At 41.1% G+C, this 21,291-nt stretch overlaps 1 protein-coding gene across 1 annotated transcript in view; it reads left to right on the top strand.

Moving 5' to 3' along the window:
* Window positions 1–21,291, top strand: part of TPRG1 (tumor protein p63 regulated 1) — an 87,517-nt gene that overhangs the window by 22,062 nt on the left and 44,164 nt on the right. Inside the window, exon 3 of the mRNA XM_016200177.2 lies at window positions 3,909–4,085. Coding sequence (XP_016055663.2) covers window positions 3,909–4,085 — 177 coding nt within the window. The remainder of the gene's footprint in view (window positions 1–3,908; window positions 4,086–21,291) is intronic.

Genomic DNA, 21,291 nt, shown 5'->3' with positions numbered 1-21,291 from the left:
GTATTGTGCTCTTTTTCACAATTATGGAATGAACTTTTCCCTAATGTGATTATTTTTTGAAAATATGCTATTTTATGGGGGAGTATTTTAGTGTGTAAACCTGAGGATAGGATTTCCCTATGAGCCAAGGCTTTTAGGTTGCACAGCACAAGGATTGTTCATTCTTTATTAACTGCTTTCAGAATTATTTTTTGGACACCTACTACCTTGGAGACACAATGCTAAGAACTGTTTCTATCTTTGTGGAGTTTACAGTGTAGGAGAGGAGACAGATGTTACTTAGACAATCATAGAAGTAACTGTAAAATTGCATCTGGGATAAGTACTATGAAGGAGAAATGTGAGGGACCATGAAAGTGTATACTAGAAAGAAGAGAATTAGTCACAGAAGATTGGGAACACTTGCCTGAGTGAGTTATAACTGAGCTCACCACTATTGGAGTTAGCTAAGTAAAGAAGATGAAGAAAAACATTGCTAGCAGAAGGGACAGCATGTTCACAGGCCCTTTAGTAAGAGTAGGCATGTGGAATACAAGACACTAAAAGAAAATCAAGGAGAATGGAGTGACTTGGCCTGTAATGAGGTTGTAGAAGTAGGTAGGGCCTGACCCTGCAGAGCCTCTTAGTCCAGGGGAAAGTTTTTTGTCATTTTTTTATAAGAATGTCTGGAACAGTTGAAATGTGTTTGTATAGCTGTTGAAGTGTTGAAGCCAGAGTGGGGAGCTAAGGACCAGATTTGGTTTTTCAAAAGGTCCACCTCACTGCAGTATGGTGGAAAGGTTGGAAGGGAACAAGAGCAGATGTAGGTATACCAGGCCTTGGAGTCTGGTCATCTAAGCCTAGAGAGAGGGCGATTGCAATAGTCCAGGCAGGAGATGAGGGAAGACTGGATCAGGATGGTGAAGGCAGAGGAGAGAAGTGTGTGGTTTTGAGAGATTTTGGGAGAAAAATGTTTACTACAAAGCATGTGAGATGAGAAAATGGGATTGGTCCAGAGTGACACCTACATCTCTAGCTTGCAGAACTGAATAGAAGAAAAATTCTTCCCCAAGACAGGAAACATTGAATGAGGACAAGGTTTGGGAAGGATAGTCATAAGCATTGTCCTGGGGAGAGCTTATCCAGAGAGAATAATTCTAGGAGTGATACCTATCATCACACTAGCTTCTTCCAGAGATGGATTTTCTCACATTTTTACATCATATTGAAGGGTCCTCTATTTGGAGGTGGATGATACTGGGGAGACAAATACTATGGCTAAATTTGGTATCTCAGTACCCATTTAAGGTACCTGCACTACTGCTTGCTGAATATTAAATATTGGGCAAGTCACTTTAAGGGTCTCTGGGCCTTACTTTTGCCATCTTTAAAACGAGAGTAATAACATCTACTCCAAAGGGTTGTTGTGAAAATGAAATGAGAGCATTGCTATTCAAAGACTTTGTAAACCCTCATTAGCTATACCAACACAATATATTATTGTTATTTCTACTATATTTGTTCTGGATATTATCACCAACCAAACATCAATTATATTAACATTAAGAATATGAAATTCAATGTTTTCTTCATGAGTTCTCTGGGGGAAAATGGTGTGATTGAAGTCTAAATAAATAAGTACACCACCTAGGAGCTAGAGATGGTGGCCCTGAACTATTTATAAGCCTGCATGTTTACTTGAATTCAGACTTTCCCGACATGTAAATTATGCAGAGTCTGTGTCAAAGCAGAACACTCTGTGTTCCTAAAAAGAATTCTCTTTTTTCCCCCAAATCTTTTACCTTTTAAAATAAATCTCATTATGGAGTGCTGACATTTTCAATAAAACCATTCAACCAAAAGCTGCGGTTTTTTTTAGACTAAAAACAAGTCTGGCTTATTAAGCAGCAGCTTATAACTTGCTGCTAAATAGATGCAATCTATTTAGAGAAATTTATGTAGATATCTGGTAAGACATTTCAGAGTCCTCTTCTCTTTCTGACTAAGACTGAGAGTGCTAAACAGAATTCTCTACTTCACTTAGTGAAGTAGGAGTGTAGTATTGCAGTGTTGTAGGAGTAGACGAAAACCTTTGAACCAATATTTCAACCAGATCTCTCGGACTCTGCACCACTGAATCTCCTAGAGTGTTCTAGCTAAGCGACCTTAGATATGCCTTCTTCAAAGGGTTGCAGGGAGATGTAGCGTTAAGAAGCATGTACGGAACAGCCGGCTTACAACAAGACCTCCATCAGTGATGTCATCCTCTTGTCTTCCTTCTGCTTCTTCCTTTCCACTTTCCTTCTCCCCCTTTCTCTCCTTTACATCTCCCCCCATTCCTCCTCCCATTGACTTAACTTCTCACCTTGTCCTGCTCCCCTTTCTTTAGATTATGCTGTGGAATGACATGTATGAGGGTTACTCAAAATTATTTAGTGACTCAGGTCCCTTAATTCTCTCCCCAAATTAATGAGATGAATACTAGTCTTGTCGCCATTTGCCTTCATGGAAAGCACACACACGCACACACACATATGCACACACACATGGATGGTACTCCTTCATCCCTTCTCACTGCCATTGCTCTGCCCTCTGTCCTATGGTGTACATTCTGATCATCAGTGTCCATGTGGTACCTGTTAACTAAAACTTTTACATAGAATTCCTTCTTACAAATGGTGATAAGTACCATAAAGGCAAAAAGACCAGGATGCTTTGAGAGAGTGCATTAGAGGACCAGATTTATACTGGAGTTTATGAAATCATCTTTGGATGAGGCACATGAACCATGACTTAGACAATGAGTTTTCTCATTCTGCTGTGAGATGATGCTGGGCAGAGGCCAGACCATTCAAGAACCCACAGCCTGGTTAGGTAATTTGAATTTGATCCTAAGATAGAAAAGAAGCTATTTAATAAGGTGAACAGGGAGTGATATTGTTCCTCTTGTATTTTAAGAGTAGCACTGTGGTTACTGTGCATGGATGGGAGTGGGGTACCCACACTATCTTTACATTAGATTGATTCTATGTAGTGGGGATTTAGATATAAATCAATCACAAATCACCCTTGTTAGTCTCTTAGGGAACACAAAGCATGTACTAAGGCAATTCTACTAAAAGTCGTGAAGTGTTATATACTAAAGGCTGTAGTAAACAGGCAGCAGAAGTGCTATGGGTAAGAGGAGTTTTAGACCGTGTTCACTTTTTTTTAACCAGAATTGATGCTTTGATTCTTTCTTGTTCTCTCTGCTAGAGAGATTTTTAACACCCAATTTTCCTTGCATGCCCTGAAAGGCCCTCAAGTCTGAAGCAAATCAATTCAATAAATACTTATCTAGCCTCTAGTTTGTTCTTAGCTCAGAAGGATCCTACTTCACTTGTTTCACAACGATATGATAGGATGGATGAGCTTAAAATAGTGATGGCTTGGGGATCAGTGGACCTATGTTCAAATCCCCATTTTATCTCCAGTCAGCAATACGATCTTTGGAGATTAGCATAAACTAGTGCCTAGTGAATAAAATTTGTGGTGCAGATTGCATTACAACAAAGAGATGTTCATGGTGTGCATGAAGGAAGATGTGCTTCATGAAGTTTTTCTAGAGAATTGAGGAGATATGGAGGAGCATGAATCAGTTGACTGCCAATGTGATACAAACTTGCTATTCCCCTAATGGATCTTTTATTGGTAATCATCTCTGAGCTCTGTGTCCATAAAACTTTCCCTGTGATCTTCAGCCTTCCTTCTACCTTGGTCATGGAGCCAAGCTGAGAGAGAGAGGAAATGGTATTCCTCAACCCCTCTTTAAACTGTATTACCAAACTTTACCATCTTCTGTTTTCCTAGAGATGTTTCAGCGAATGCCATTTTCTTTAACTTGGAAAAATTATGCCATCAACTCTACTTTTCTATGATGATTCTTACAGGATAGATCACTGGAACAATGAGAAGGAGAGGATATTGCTGGTCACAGACAAGACTCTCTTCATCTGCAAATATGACTTCATCATGCTCAGCTGTGTGCAGTTGCAACAAATTCCCCTGAGTGCTGTCTATCGCATCTGTCTGGGCAAATTTACCTTCCCTGGGATGTCCCTGGACAAGTGAGTATGATGTCTTAGCCTTGGGAAAGTGGTGCAGTGGGGGTGGGACATTTAGGGAAAACAATTACAAAATTCAGTTTAGTTTGGTAAGCTGGGAGAACCCAGGGGAGAACAGTGAAGCTCTATAATTGAATTATAAAACAATCATTGAGTTCCTACTCTATGTCAGATAGGGATAAAATTTTGGGTAAATTTTTACTTTATTATGAAAACCTGATAAGTAAATGGTTAAATGTAAGGTGGAAAGAGCTGTGAGAGAATGGTAGGAAAGGTTCCTAACCAATTTGTTTGGTGGAGAATCAGCAAAGCTTTCCTGGAAAAGCACCTGAGCCAATATTTGACGTTGGGTAGGAGTTAGCCAAAGAGCGACAAAGGTTCAAGAACATGCCAAGTAGAAGGGATAGCACAGCCAGTGGAATGGAGGTGGAAAAAATTATAATGCCTTTGAGAATTACAATTATTCTGTAAAGCTCAATAGACAGAATTCATGATGGCCAATAGTCCTTCTTAAAATAAGTCTCTTTAGATCTTCCCTGGAAGCTCAGTGGAGGAAACATCAACTGTCTCAGAGATGTTGACAGTTACCAAGAGACCTGGTGAGGTCTACAGGGGAGGATTGCTGAACTGAGTAAGTTCTTGATATGGTCTCAGAAAGACATATTTAGATCTAATATTTTAAGTCAAGAATCAGTCTTCCTATGAACTCTGAATGAGAGCTCTTCCTATTAAATTGTGGGCTCCTTGACTTTGAAGGCAGGAATTCCCCCCCTCCCCCCAAGAAGATGGTATTGGGTTTGACATACCCTGGTTATTTTCTGTACCTGGCCCATCGTACTTGCTCTGCTCGTGTGTGTCTAAGCTGCCTACCACAGTTTCAATGTCCCTTTTTTATGCTGTTGATGTTCTCTCTAAATTCAACTACACCTCCCCTAAGTTCATTGAGCATTCTTATAAAGTGTTTTGAATTCTGCATCTAGTAGATTGCTTGTCTCCATTTTGTTAAGTTCTTTTTTCTGGAGTTTTGCTCTTTTCTTTCATTTGGAACACTTTTTGTTTGTTTGTTTGTTTGTTCCTCATTTTGGCAGCCTTCCTGTGTTTGTTAGAGCTGCTACATCTAGGGGACTTGGTAGAGTGGCCTACTGTAGTAGGTGTCCTGTAAGATCCAGTGGCATAGCCTCCCCTATCACCCAAGCTGGGCACTCTAGTTGTGCTGCCCCCTACCCCCTGTGGGCTGTGTACCCCTCCTGTTGTAGTTGAGCCTTGATTGCTGTTGGTATGTCAATGGGAGGGATTTCCTTCCAGGCCGATCAGCTGCAAGGACGGCTGACTACCAACCACTGTGGAGGATCAGCTCTGCAGGGGCCCATCCCTCAGAGCAGGCTTACTTAAATGGGCTCTGGTGCCTGCTGAGTCCACCCTTTGAGTGTGTCACAGTGGAGGTTGTTGATGGTGTTTTGTTGTGATCTGAACATGTCCACCGGGTGTGCTGGCTCTGGGACTTCCCCAGAAGTACAGGTCAAGGTCAGTTGCCACCTGTATTCTGGCCAGGGCCACCCAGCTTGAGCTACAAAGTGATCTGCAGCTTGCTACTACTCATGCTGGGCTTGGAGGTTCTCAGGAGAGGCCAACCTGCAAACCACGGCAGGCTGCTACTAGCGCTGGGCCTGGGGCCACTTAGCGAGAGGTACAGGGCATGCTGAGGGCAGATGCTGCTTGTTTGAGAGATTTTAGGAAAGTCTGAAGCATGAGCCAAGATAGGCCACTTATGGAAAAGGCACTGGAAACAGTTTGGGTGGGCCCAAAAGTTTGGTGAGGTGGGATCTCAGGGAGTCACTAGGGCAGGGCAAAGAGTCATAACTAGGTTGATGAAGATTCAGATATATCACCCGCCTACAGGCTCAGTGGGACTCATCAAAGGAACAATGGACTCTGTCAGCAACTTTGTCTGGGAGAAAGCTGTCCCCCCACCCCCCAGCTCTTGTCCTGATGCCAGACAATTCAGTTCCTCCTGTATGTCCCTAGTGCCTTTCGAGCTGCTATCCCAGTGCTGGAGCTCAGAAAGAGTGAGTCAATCTGTGTGTGGGCCCTTCAGAAGGAACTGCCTGGGAATCTAGCAGCCTTCAGAAGTGATGGAAACTTCTCTTCCCAGCACTGAAACCCTGGACTTGGGGCTTGGTATGGGGCTGGGACCCTTTGCTCTTCATGGGGAACCTCTGCAGCCAGAGACATCCCTCCTAATTTTTATCCACCGCACGTGGGCGTGGGACCAGCCTGTTCCTGCCTCTGCCCCTCCTACAAGTCTCCATGTGGTTTCTTCTTTAATTCCCTAGTTGTAGGACTTCCATTCAGCCAGATTTCAGGTGGTTCTGAATGATTCTGAAGGTTAGTTGTAATTTTGATATGGTTATGGGAGGACGGGAGTACTGCATTTACCTATCTTATTCCTATCTTTTTTGAATATTATCTATTGACTCCATACTATAAACCCAATTACATTGACAACTCACTTCTTTCATCTTCTTGAAAAGATAAAAACTTCTCCGTCATTGATTTTTTATATTTATAATTATCGTTATTAGTTTCTTCAATGGTTACTTATTTAAGTAATATGCTTCCATTGATGTGCCTTCTTAAATACTGTATATTAAGCCTCCACTCTAAAAAGTAAGAAATCTGCCTATTTGCACTATTCCCACATTCTCGAACCCTTCACTACCCTTTCTTCATTAGTTTTGCCAGACAAATTTCATTTTTTATGGTACATTTTATTTTATTTCCCATGAGGCACCCAATTATTACCACAGTGAGTTGATGTAATTCCAGCCATCCTAATTAACTTGTGCGGCTTTATCCAGACTGCATTCTGGGGTTAGAATGAGACAGCCTGTGCCAGCAGCTGGCATGCTCTTAAATGTGAAAGGCTGTCTCTGAGCCCCTGGAGGTAGGAACGGAGTGTGGTGAAAGGGTGGTTTTTATGCTCTGCTCAGTTTTCTAGCAAACTTTCATAGTAGACTTTTGGACTAGGAGTAGAGTCACAATTTTACAACTGTTAACTTTGCTTCCTCCCCTATCAAAGGTTCGTTCCTATTAGTTGTCTTCTGCTTCAATAACAGTCTTATTGTCAGGCCCTAATGAGATAGCTTGAGAGCACTTTGTAATATGCCTCAAAGATATCAGGTGTTAACAAGTTCTGATTTTCTCCCAGATAAAAGATTTTGTTAACATGGAACTAAGTAGATTGATTGATTGTTATCTTGATTTCGACGTCAGTTGGCCCTTCTCGGTTGGGTATGAAGTCACTATTATAAGGTCAGAGGTCAGAAAAAGGAGGAAGAGGCAAGGAGAAATCAGCTGCTAAATAATCATGAGCTGACTTCAGAGGAAAGCCCGGAAGGAGTCTGAGCAAATCCCCTTGTTCTGGGAAAATGCAATGATTTAACATTAACCACCGCTAGCTGTAGGTGGGGATACTGGCCGTGTTTACCGGGAGCTTTCTACCTCCCCTGTGCCAACGATCTTCAACACACAAGAATGACTAGAGCTGACTGACGACATGTTAGAGATGAGACAAGTGAGGCCAAAAGGGGTTCAGGGATTCAAGAACCATGAGCTAGTTAGTATTGGAGCTGGGTTTAAAAATCAATTCTTCCAATTCCCTGTTCAGTATTCTTTCCTTTGGATAAATAATATTTCATTTCCTCCTGTCTCTGTCTTTCCCCTTCCTTTCTTCTCTTCCTTCCCCTTCCCTCTTTTGCTGTATGATCCTGCCTGTTTTGTCATCCTCTCTCCTCTATCTCTCTGGGTGAAGGTAACTTCTGTTAATGTAGCTTCTGCTTCTCTTAAGAAGCCATGAAGAGAACTGTTGGAACTTAGCAGAACATGTGCCAGTGTATCCCATGTACTGGTGCTTACAAAACAGAGTTGTCTTGTTTCATTCACAGTTTGCCTTTGGCTCAGCATGAATGGAGAGGGCAATGGTGAGAGAAAACTTAAAGGCTGTGGATCATTTATTTGTGCGATGGAGGCAGATTCTCTTAGGATTAGAGTGTTCCCTAGAGACAAAACCAGGAAGTGGTAAAAGGCCTGGTTTATCCACCAGCATAACTAGTTGCTGGTACTTATCTTTTGTTATCCTTCCTTTTCTGAGATGTAAACCCTAAATCTTATTTCTATTATAATTAAATCATTCCCAGATTTTAATTAAAAATCAATTTTATAATCCCATTGTGTCTATAACCTCCCCAAAAAGTAGGAGAGGGAGAAGAAAATTAGGCTTCTATGAGAATTAAGCATAAGGTTAAAGCTATGTCTAATTGTAACCACACAAATTTCTTGCTGTTTAAATTTGGACAAGTCACTTTACTTGAGCTTTCAATATCCAATCTATAAAATGTTGATAATAACATCCTTATTAGGCCGAACTCACAGTTCATCATAGATTTAAATGATGGATGTGAAAGTGTTTTGTAAATTGCAAAGTGCAAAAATAAAGTTAAGTTCTCAAAGAGTTCTAAAAATTCATATTTATTTGTCAAATCTCCCCCCTATTTTTTAATATGCCAACACTAGATAATGATGAGAAAACTGTGACCCTGAGTGGTCAGGTGATTTGTAAGTAATCATATAAATGGATGGTGGTGGAGTCTGAAACATGAGGTCCTCTGATTTCAAATCCTCCCTTTATAATGCAACTAATTCTTATCAGTCCTCAAATGCATTGTAGTTTTTCAGGGTAAATGGGCCCCATCTCTTAGTCCCTGTTCCCATCTGAACTTTGTGATGAGGTAGAGCATAGATAGTCTCGTGCTTAGAGAGCAGGTCTGAAGTCAGGCCTGGGAGACAGTCCTGGATCTGCTTCTGAGTCACCTAGAGCAGTGACACAATAGTCCTGGCCTCAGTCTCCTCTGTTAAGTGGAGAGGGTAATGGTATCTATCTCATTAGTCTGTGTTGAGGATTAAAGGAGATGATACTTATAAAGTGCTTAGAAAAACGCCTGATACGTAGTGAGTATTCAGAAAATGCAAGGTTTTAGAATAGGTTTGGTAGAAAGACTCCCTGGTGTACGAGTCAGGGACCTAGGCCCTCATCCACTTTCTTGATATGATTCTCCTCTCCTTGCTGAATGTCTCAGTTTGCTCATTTTTAAAACATAGAAGATTTTTTTTTTTTTTGGGTCTTGAAACCCTGTGCTTTTGTGGTACTCTACTGGTGTAGCAATTTTCCAAAAGTCAGTCATCTTAGAGGGCTAAATAATTTTACCTAATCAATTACTCCTTTGAATAAATGTCCCCAAAGAGGTTTTCTGCTAGAAAATATTGCTGTTGTCACATTGATTTGCCAACAAAAGCTGAGCAGAAAGGTCAGGCTGAGAAATGTCTTCCTACAAGAGCAGACCTCACCTACTTATCTTTCCATTTTAAAATTTGCTGTTTAAAGTTTGCAATCTGCAAAATATAAGGGATAAGCCATACTGCAGAAGTGAGGCTCAGGGAACTGCTTGCGATGGTTACCACCAGCCTCTCTGTAGAGATGCTGGTGAAAACAGCAGCTAGGAGCTGCCCCCTGTGGACACCTGGAGGGCAGAAGGAGGGCATTCCAGACATTACTCCATCACCTCAGCCTTGCTCCCTCTGGTCCAAAGGCCAGGGAGCTGCTCTGTGCCCCCAGAGTTCTAATTTGGCCTCTATTCCTCAGACAAGAGCTTCAAAGGGCCTCTGCTTTGCTCTGGGTGAAATCGGCTCATGGCCCAGGCCAATTCTGCTGGCTTCGCGTCTGTCAGTGTGTTCTAATCACTGTTATAAGTGTGGTTCTGCGGAACACCTTGTAAAATATTTTCTATTGCTCCAGCAACATCTCCTGTCTAGACAACCTAATTATGAGCACAGAGCAAACAGCTGAAGCGTATGCCGCCCCCAAGGGTTGCCTAACCCCAGGAGTGGGGGTAGGAGAACAGGGGAGTGGGGTGGATGGCATCGGTTCCTTTTTGTTGACTTGACCAGAAAACTGAGTCCTCTCAAAGAATTCAGCTAACTTTTAATTAAAAAGAAATGATTTGGTGGAAGCTGGCATTTTGTTTTTTCCCCCCAAACTCAGTGGAGGATTAAAGGTACTGATTTATTTCCCTTCAATCACATCTTTTTTTTGGCTTCAAAGGTGGTTTGTGGTCTTTGCTTAAAAAAGAAAAGCCACTGATTTAATAATCTGCCCTCCCAGCACCATTCTGAAAATAAAAGTGGCTCCCTAAAGGTATGTTCTTTAAAGTAGTAACCTGATTAATTCAGAGAATCTTTTCTGAGCCTGGCCAGGTAGCAGGCCTTGTGCAGGAGATGTGAACTCTGTCCCACAGATGTCCACAGACTCGCAGGATCTCACACACGCGCGCGCGCACACACACACACACACACACACACACATTTATGCTTTAACCAGGCTCTGGCTAGTGCTCCAGTGGAAACTCTACAGTGTCATGGGCACAGGAAAGGGAGAAAGAATTTATACTGGGAGGTATTGGAAGGTCTTATGGAGGAGGTGTGATCTGAGAAGGTCTTCGTAGGATGAGCAGAATTTGGGCAAAGAGATGGGGAGGAACAGTGCAGTCCAGACATAAGTAGATAAATGCTCAACTGGTGTGATCATGCCAGATTTCCCAGGGTGGCTGGGTTCAAGTTGCTGAGAAAGTATGTTGGAAGTTTCTGAATGATTTTGAACAATAATAATATGAGGAGGTTGGGTTTTAGTTATTCTAGGATGTGAGATGCTGAAAGTTTGGGGGAAAGAGCTTAAAACAATTGGCATTTTGCTTCAGGAAAATAAGGGTAGCAACACCATAAGATATGGTTTGGAGAAAACAGAAACTGTAGGAAGGGATGATTCTTTAATAATAGAGTTAGGAAAGCATAAGGACCTGAACTGGGCCAGTGAGTGAGAAAAGGAGGGCATGGGTGTGAGAAGATTTGGCTACAGAAGAATCTTCAGCAAGTGATGACTGGATTGAATTACCCTGGTGTGGGAGAGGGAGGGGAAGGGATGGACAGGGAGCCTCCAAATGGAAGATGAACTTCATGTTTATTGTGTGGGGTGCCTGATAGGCTATGGGAAAAGATGATGGTTGGGAGAAACTATTCATACAACTGACATTTATTCAGCATTTGCATTACCAGTTGCTGTGTTGAGTATTGTGATACCATTGTGCTGAGTAGAGTTTTTTCCCTCATGAAGCTCACAGTCAGGGAAGCAACCAGACAGTAATCAAGTAATCATACTGATAAGTATAAAATTACAACAATAATGGTGCTTTGGAGGAGTGATATGTGAAGTGTGTGAATTATCTATTGCCATGTAACAAGTTACCTCAAAACTTAGTACTGTAAAATAACACTTATTATTTCTGTTTCTGAGTCAGGAATATGGGCATGACTTAACTGCGTCCACTGGTTCAGTCTCTCTCCAAAACTTCAGTGAAGGTGTCACTGGGGCTTTGGCATCTCCAAGTTGAACCAAGGGAAGATCACTTTTAAACTCAATCATGTAGTTGTGGGCAGGCTCAGACCTCAATGGAGTTTGGCCAGAGATATCTGTTCCCACCATGTGAGCCTTTCTCTAAGGCTACTGGCAGCATGGCTACTGGCTTCTCTTAGAAAGAGCAAGGGTGAGATTGAAAGAGAGGAAGAGAGGTTGAACAAGGTAGAAGCCACAGCCTTCAGGTAACCCAATCTTGGAAGTGACAGCTCATCACCTCTGCCACACTCTGATCACTAGAGACAGCTTACACTAAGGGGAAGCATTTACACAAGGGCATGAATATTAGGAAGTAGACACTATTGGAGGTCATCTAAGTAGTATCCCACCACATGAAGGTTATCAGAACATTTATTACAGGATTTAGACCCAAACTGGAGGGTGAAGATCACGGAAGTTTTCTCTAAGGTATTCTGGAGCTGGGTTTGGATGGATGAGTAAGGGTTGACAAAGTGAAGGGGGTTATAGAGAGAATGTTTTGGGAAGAGGAGGCGTATGCACAAAGGAGGGAGAGGGACTGGTACTTCCGAGGATCTGTAAACAAGCTAATATGGCCTGCTAAATCTGAAGGGCCTTAGCCACTGACGTGGAGATGAATTCTGTATTTAGATGTCGATGAGCTATGGCATTTTGGAGGAGTTAGAGTAATTCTGTTTTTACCTGTCACTACACTGGCATTCATTAGAGAATGAAGGGCTTCACAGTTAAAATTAGTTTTAAAGCCTTTACTTTAAACTGTGGGGCTATCTCTGGAACTGCTGGGAAATGGGTCTGATTCAGTGTATAAAACAAATAAAATTGCCCACTTATCTCTTAGGATAATGACTTATTGTGTAATGAGATAATGTTCATAAATCACCCTGGGCTTATTGGGAAAAGGTATTATATAAACACAAGGCTTATCAGTGATGATAGAAACAGCTCTAGGGGATTAAAATCAGATGTGCGTCTTGACGCTATGGCATTTTACTCCAAACTAAGAGACCCTCTAAGTTCACCAGAGTTCTTGAGAAATGCTTTAGGTTAAGAACTAGAGGCAGCAGGGTGCTCGGAGGTGACTGGAATGGGTATGCGCGCGGAGAGGCAGGGTGGGCACTGGGGAACTCTCTTTTTAGTTCATTCACTCCAATAAAGAGGAGCACTCACCCTTGTCAATCATAGTTAAGTGAATATGACTCTTTAAAATGCAATATGGAAACTCTACTTCTGGGCTGGGAATAAGAAAATCTGAATTCTAGTCTTCATTATGGCTTCAGTTTTTCTGTGCATCCTTGAAAGAAAGTTGTTTCCCCTCTCAGAGCCTCAGTTGACCCCCATGTAACATGAAGGGGTTAAAATAGGTGATCCTTAAGTTCTTTTCTATCTCATGGGCCAATGATTAACCAAAATTTTATAATATTCTTTTCAGTTTTGCTCCCATGAAATAAAAACCATAGAACTCCTTGTCAGCAGTCAAGGGCCACTATAACCAATGACAGGTTTTGTTTGGGGAATGTTTAACATTGGCAACAGAACTTGAAACTTTTGTGCATTTATTTTGCAGACTCAAGGAAAGACAGACCTGGAAAAGAGAAAATAGGCCACTTAGTGTTTGATTCACTTTTTTCCAACTTTTATTGACATATTTTTCTACTCCCTCCCCTCCCCCTCTCTTCTCTTTTTCCAAACTCTCTGAACTTAACTATATATTTCATATTTTTATGCCATATCATTCCTCATTTCTCTATTAAAAACATTCAGTCAATAATGAAGTAGGTTAAATTATTCTTCATTTAGGTGTGTCAGACTGATAGATTATCCATCCAACAGGGTATTTACCTCACCAAAGAAGGTATAGTTTTAAACATACAAGCAAAACATTTTTACTAGTTGGGAGTGAAGTGAGAGGTTAAGAGTCCAGTGTGTTGTCTTTCCTGAGGAGTAACTTCCTAGCTTCTCCCCTTCCTCAAATACTCTCTCAGAAAATAAAGTGATATGGTACAGGACTTTCCCCCCAAATTAAACCTTACTGCATTCCAGAAGACTCAGAATAAGAAATCCTGAGAACAACTGAAGGTCAAGAAAGGTTATTGACCACACTGGATTATCCAACAGGCAGACAAGCACAGGCCTATGAAGACAGCAAAGTACATCCACCAAACAATGGCAGAAGTTCGATCTTAATGCACTTATTCAAAATTTTAAATCTATAAATCTTAAACTATTTTAATGTTAGGATTCATAAAAAAATTCTGCTTTTTGATTTAGTATTGTTGGTATTTTGACTTGTACATGAGTAGAGAAGGCAACACTCTTTACAAAGTCTTAGTATGGCTGTCAATGGGCATGAGTAGTACAACTGGTAGTAAAGCAAGTCCTGTCTTTGGAAGAGTGGCATCAAGCTAAGGAGTTGTGACATGATTGTCTCACCTTCTCCTTCCACTTAGGCAAAAGCAACAACTTTTACCTTCTCTGTAGAGCATCTTCAGGTGTGAATAAAAGGGACTCGATTTTCTTTCCCTAACTTTTCTCATCTCCATTAGATTCTTGAAAATACTGTCTTTTAAATTAAAATAAGTCTTCAGAGTAGAAGAAATATCTATTAAATGCACATGGCATGAAGCAACATTCTCTTATTTTTCCATATAACAGGATACCTCAGTTATCAGAGGTGGTCATTTACCTAACTCGAGCACTGCCTTTTTAGGGTCTCTTGAAGCTAAGTGTCTCCATTTGGCTAAGTTCTGGTCAATGAAATGAAAGTGGAAAAGATGGGAGGGTCTTTTAGGAAGACTTCTCCAAAGGCAAGGAAGCCCTCTTCTCTGTGTCCTCCTACTTCTCCCTCCTTCTACCTGTAATGGGGATGGAATGCCCTGGCTGCCATCCGTGGATCCAATGAGCAAACCTGGGGGTGGTAGAGGAGGAAGCTGGAAGGAGCCTGGCTTCCACTTCTGCATGGCTCACCTTGGATCTTCTCTACCAAGAGAGAATGTGTGGTTCATTCTAATTGGGATTTTTTTGTTATATGCAGCCAAACTTCATTCTAACTAGTAGAGCCTAGAAAAGAAGAAGGGATTCTGTCAACCCCTTGGGTTAGGGTTAAGGATGGTGGGGTGGAATTTTTGTGTGATAGAATGTTCATATGGTTTAGGATTCTACAGACTATGGTTCCGATCTCAGATCTGTCATTTATTGGCTTTGCTGCATCGCTTTTTTATTTCTTTTTTTTTCTTCTTTTTCCAAAATATGTCTCTATTGATTTCAGAGACAGGAAGGGAGAGGGAGAGAGAGAGACAGAAACATCAATGATGAGAGAGTCACTGGAGACCAAGCCCACAACCAGGGCATGTTCCCAGACTGGGAATCGAACTGCGATCCCCTGGATCACAGATCGACTCTCAACCGCTGAGCCATGCCAGCCTGGAACTGCATCACTTTTTTGAGGTTTATGTTCTTATCTGAAAGTTGGGGTTAATAATGTCCACCCAATGGAGTTGTGGGGATTAAATGAAGATACATGAGAAGTGCCAAGCTGGTGACTGTTGTAGGTGCTCCAAACATATTAGCTTCCTACCCCCTCCACCTCATTTTCTCTGCCTTTATAAGGAAGATGGCACTCAACAGATATTCTTTACTGTATTACAAAATGCTAATAGGTACTCCTTGAGAAGCTACTGAGTCACTGAGTGGGGCAATTAGGACTACAGGTCTGTAATGTCAGTCTACCTGGAAAGGAGTGTTAATCATTCACTTACCTCAAAACCTGTTACTCGGAGACAAACTAACGGAGAGCTGGAGCCTGTTTTCTGATGGGAATAGAAGTTTGATGAATTGGTTTGTGAGAGCCTAAGCCCTAATTAATTGGAGATAGGGGATCTGTTTCTGTGAACAGAGAATACAACACGTGTTAAAATACTTCTAGAACAAGATGGTATCCAACAATTCTGACCAAGCAGGATGCATGTAGAGTCCAAAGGGATGACTCAACAGGTATGCATAGAGACTTGACCTTAAACCCAATACATGGCCACTTAAAGCATCTAGGGTTATATTTTGTACTTTTTGATGATGGGCCAGCAGGCAGAGGAAGCTAGTTCTAATGCAAAAGCTAACTTATAATTAAGAACATGAGGTAATTAATATTTACTGACCTTTTTAAATTAAAAAGTTGTTTTAGCTATTTTATGTAGTTACGGTCATTATGTGTTTTCTTTGTGTATTTTCACCTTCATCGTAAATTTGATATTGTTGCACCCAGATTCTGTAAACAAGATTTAGTTGAAATAGTGTTAATGAGGTAATTCAACAGATGAAGAACAATGCCTCATAGTCTCTGCAGGGAAGGAGAGATGAATTATATATTGCTCTTGCCCTCAAATAGCCTGAAATTTAATGGGAAACAGGGAAAGTAAATATATAGAAAATATATTTTCATATAGCACATAACATGGCAAACCTTAAAGGAAAGATAGAAACAACATATTATGGGAGCACAGATGAGCCAATTATTTTTTAAGGGTGGGAATTGTTGCTAAAGAGACAATAGGCTGATAAATTTTGGTAGAAAATGTAAGATGCCTCATAGGCTTGGGGAAGAGTATTATCAAAAGATGGGATAATACAAAAGTATGAAAAGTTGTGTCAGAAACCATGATGAGCGTCATGATTGACTGGAGTATAGGGAAAGAAGAGAGAGGAAAGGCAACCTGTTCACAGGTATTGTTAAATGGCAGGATATGGACATTTTATATATTGTCATTGGCTAATGAGCGTCATAAAGGTTTGAGAGCAGAGAGGCTTTATGCATCTTTGTGTCCCTACAGCCAATAGCGCAACACTAGTATGTGGCAGGCACACTACTTTGTACTCAATAAATGGTGAGTAAATTATTAAAACTGGTAGTGTTATGTAGACGGATTGGAGCACAGAATAGTTTGATCAGACCTTTGAGTCAGTGTTGGTGAGAGGTATTGGATGCTTGACCTGAGTGTGGAAAGGAAAGATCATATATGATATTCTGAAGTATCATCCTCTTGTGTGCAACAATGACTAATGCCCCAAACTCCAGTAGTGCAAAGTCACTTGAGTTTTGCTTGGATGGAGGTAAAGTCTGAAAACAACAGCCTTGGGGTTTATGGACCTAGCGTCCTCAGCAAGGATCAAGTTACATCACATACTCTGATGAACTGGGCAGCAGGCAAGGACTTTGTCATGCATGCTCTTGACTTTGCCTTTGGGGATCTGTGCCAAGAATGCCCTGGATTTGATCTTGGGTGTGGTGCTGTCCACTCACTCATAATGCCCAGGGAGGCGTGTTGACAAGGATGGGTGGATGGCAGGGGATTGCTGAGCTATTTCTTGGCAAATCTCTGGGAGGAGGCGTTCCCCAAATGCCTCAATCCTGTTATTTTTGAGTAATGGACTAAACCCAGGTGCCTGATTGGACAGGGCCACTCCCAATTTCTTCTAGATAAATATTTGGTTGCCAGGAGGTTATATTTAAATGAGAAATACCTCCTTAGGAAGTTGTTGCTTAAGAATTCCTGCAGAGGGCAGGGTCCCATCCCAGCGGGGAAATGCTTGAGAACCACCCCAAAACTTACATTGTACTCACTATGTACTTGCCGTGAGGGCATTCAGTTTAAGGTTCTGCAAAAACCTGTTGCTCTGAATAAGAAGAAAACCATAAGTGTTAGACATACCTGGTTTCTTTACAGAAGCACTACTGGTCTTTAGTGTTGTTACTGTAGGATTCTAAAGCACAAATGGAATCCAAGTCAGGGATTTGGCTTTAAAGAGAGAGACGGGTTCTCTGTAAAAGGCCTTAATCCTTTCTGGCATCTAAAGCACAGAGTCTGGGAAGCTAGGGAATTTGGATATTTTAGACATAGGGCATCTTAACTTTGCCCTTGCTACTTGTAATTAATTTTTAAATGTTGGCTTTCAGGCCCCATCAGTTTAGCTTTTTGTTCTCTCTATGGGGAGAATCCTCTTATGTATTTTCCTTCTATTTTCACTGAATGAGATAATTGGGATTCAGCAACTAAATCTTATAATTGTTTTTTTTTTGGATCATCTGTCTTTAGAAATAGCCCAACATCCTCGGTTTTTGTTGTTGTTTTTAATTAAAGAATATGGAACAAAACACAGAAACACACAGCAAAAAAACAAAGACAAAACGGGGCATAGGCAAAAACGCAAGTAAAAAACCTGTTAACCTAGTTTCTGGGTCAAAGTTCATTGTTCCTGATCCTTCTGTCAAGATCCATTCTAATGATTTTCCATAACAACATGAGGCATTGAAGTCACATGCTGTGACTATGCCTATGATTTTCTGAATCTTCTCTACATTATTTTGGATTTGTTTTTAACTCTTTGGACCCCTTTTCCTTGGGGGTTGTACTAATATCCACTGGCATAGATTGCCTCAAAAGAGGTACACCTTACCCATATGCAGCAGCACATTCAAGTCCTAAGAGCCTTGTTCAACAGATTGAGTTGAGCCCTGGGGTTGTGTAGGGCATGTTTCAGTGAGAAGCCATCTGCAGGAATGACATGGGGACCTGGGGACACATGCAGAGAGTCAAAGTTCAGGCTTTGTTTCTGCTAATTTATTGCAGAAAAAAACTCTTAGTTATGATGTGTTTAAATTCTTCCAAGGTGCTATTATTATACTTTAACAAATGAGAGTCATGAGAAGAAACAGAAGCTGGAAAGGATTTTAGTGTCTGGTTCAATCTCCCTCATTTTGCAGATATAAACTATGGTCTTGGGGGACTGTGGTCAAGACATCCAATGACAAAGCTGAGAGTAGAACTTAAAGATGCATAAACAACTAAGGAGGTTGTTCATTGACCTAAATGTTTAAGTTCTAACATGTTTAGGTTTTCTTCTCCTTATGTCATCAGAGAACAAGGAATCTGTTCTTGAGAAGCATCTAGGGAATGGAGCAGATGTGGAATTAAACTTTTGACTTTCCATAAATGAGCTCCTTGACCTTGGCTATGGACTGTCTTCTCTCTTCTCTGGACTTAAAAAAAAAATCTGTAGAGTAATGAGAGCACAGTTTAAGATCTTCTGGTGTCCTTTGGATCAAAATTCAATAATTTGAATTTTTATCTGGTACTCTTTTTTTTGGTTTTTAATATCATTATTGATTTCAGAGAGAGGAAAAGAGAGGGATAGAGAGATAGAAACATCAATGATGAGAGAATCATTGATCGGCTGCCTCCTGCACGCCCCTGACTGAGGATCGAGCCCACAACCCAGGCATGTGCCCTGACCAGGAATCGAACCCCGCAGCTCAACCGCTGAGCGACGCCTGGCCAGGCTATCTGGTACTCTTAAAAATAAGAATAGATGATGTATTGGGGAGGGAAAAAAAAGTGTAAGCAGTTTTACAGAAATTATACCATGTGGTAGAAGACATGCCTGGATATCAGTGTCAGGAGTTTTGAATTTGACCCAATCTCAACATTTAACCCTTCATACCTTTGTATATTGTTATTGCTGGGGAAGAGTCATTCAAAAAAGTTTCCCTCATTGCTTCTTAGAATTTTTAAACAGCTATCCCTTAAAAACTCTACTTGTCTGAAATCCATGCATTTCCACTGGGCAGTTGCTGGGTGGCAGGAGAAGTGCTAAAGTGGTGGCTCATGGACCAAGCAGAATGGCAAAGGGGCCATATTCATGTTCAATTGGTGCTGAATGTGTGTCCCAGTCCCCACAAGTGACACAGCTGGGATTGGGTTTAGATTGGCAGGTAGAAGGGGAATCTTTCTTTTCCCATTATTTGTCACTGGTCATTTGAAAAGGATGGTAAATAATTACAGTAGCCACTACAATTTATTAAACAGCCACTGTAGATCAGATACTGTATTAGACTCTTTAGCTATGTAATTGTGAATTCAAATATCCCCACTAGTGAGACGTTATTATCCGCATTTCACAGATGAGGAAACTGATGAAAAGAAAGGTCAACAGACAGAGCCAAGGTCACAAAGCCAGCCAGTGTTTTCCTTGAGATGAAACATAGATCCTTATGACACCAACACCCATTCTTTTACTACCACGGGACTGCTAAATAAGTAAAGATGAAGCCAATGACAAAAATTTTGTCTGTTTTTGAGGTGAGTGAATCGATGGGAGTGAAAGTGTCAGGCACATTCAGGCTAGAGAGAGTATAGTGATGTCAGCTCCTCATTCTTAGTGTCCTGGAATCTGCAAAGCCCTTGTACACTCTTTATTGGATTGGATACACACACACAGACACACACACAGACACACACACACACACACACAATCCCCTAGTAAATGCAGGAGGGTGATTAATTTTGAATTTTACAAATGAAGAAATTGAGGCTCATTTGAAGGTGAAGTCATCTTAACAAAGTTTTTGGTAAATAGTGCAAAAATGGGTCTCCTGTTTCCCCAGGCTAAGACATTCTCACTACATCATGCAGCCTTAAAGAAATGGGTTGTTTTCTCTACATTGGCAGTCCCTAAGGTAGAGGGACAGTCTTAGGCCTTAGTGCACAGAGTTGAGACAGTCCTCATCGACTTGATGGCCCTCATCTTTCAGCACTGGCTAATTCCTGCCTACACTTAGGATAATGCCCGCTTAAGCTGCAGCTGTTTATAGCGTCCTGCACACGGGAGATACCTCCCTAAGCTGGCCCATCAAGCACATAATGAAACCATGAATCTGCTGCTTCTTCACTAAAGGCCCTTGGTTGGTGCCAGTGTTCAGACAAATCTTGTTAAATGATCCCTAGCAGAAAATAGGAAAGAAAGTAATCTAGACATCTTGGATATTGTGCATGCTTATGTTTTACATTATTTAATTTTGGATGGAATATAGATAAGAAATTCTTTTCAAATCTTGAATATCTGAGGTTGTGTCAGAGAACTTCTGGAATTAGAATGGACCCTCAAGATGATCTAAGACCCGAAGAAAGAGAGTTACTTATGTAAGGTCAAGCTTATTTACAGAGGCATGGAGGACTGGATGTTCTGATCCCTCAGGAAGAAGCTTGGGCTTGGGAACCAAGCATATGTGGATTTGAATCCTCGCTGTCATTTACTAGTAGTATGACGGCAGCTTAACCACTTGACGCCTCTGATCCTTAGTCTCATCTTTAAGATAGACATAATAGGACCTATTTTGCAGGGGCAATGGGTCAGCCTAAGAGAGCTGGAATATTAGAAAGCCTAATGTAGTACGAGCATACTCTGCCTTTCCTCTACACCCTGATGCCCCAGTGTCTCTCATTTGGGTTTGGATACTAATGAGATCATGTGTTACAGAGTTTACAGCCCAGATAACCCACATGATACAGAAATACAACCCAGCCCTCAATGGGAAAAGTACTGTGCAATCAATCCCTTTATAATTTATTCACGTCATAAGTTAACCATGTTATAGCAAGCTTTTGCCATATGTAGTTTTAGCATCTATTATTACATTTGGGATCTGCTTTGACTTGTATTCCTGAACCTGTATAATTAAGTGTTATATTATAGTGGGCTTCACAGCATTGGGTAATGAAAAGAATTCTGGCCTTGTAATCAGGGGAATTTTGTGCCAACTCTTCCAGGCACCAGCTGTGTGATTATAGATGCCTCCTTCTGAGGCCTAAATATGAGCATTTTAGTTCCTATAAGTCCTGATCAGTTTTAAGTTTGATTTTTTTTTATTTATTTTTTGTT

The sequence above is a fragment of the Miniopterus natalensis genome, chromosome 6, assembly GCF_054644295.1.
Source record: "Miniopterus natalensis isolate mMinNat1 chromosome 6, mMinNat1.hap1, whole genome shotgun sequence".
Taxonomy (NCBI): domain Eukaryota; kingdom Metazoa; phylum Chordata; class Mammalia; order Chiroptera; family Miniopteridae; genus Miniopterus; species Miniopterus natalensis.
The sequence above is the reverse complement of the archived record's forward strand: the minus strand, read 5'-3'. Positions and strand labels throughout refer to the sequence as shown.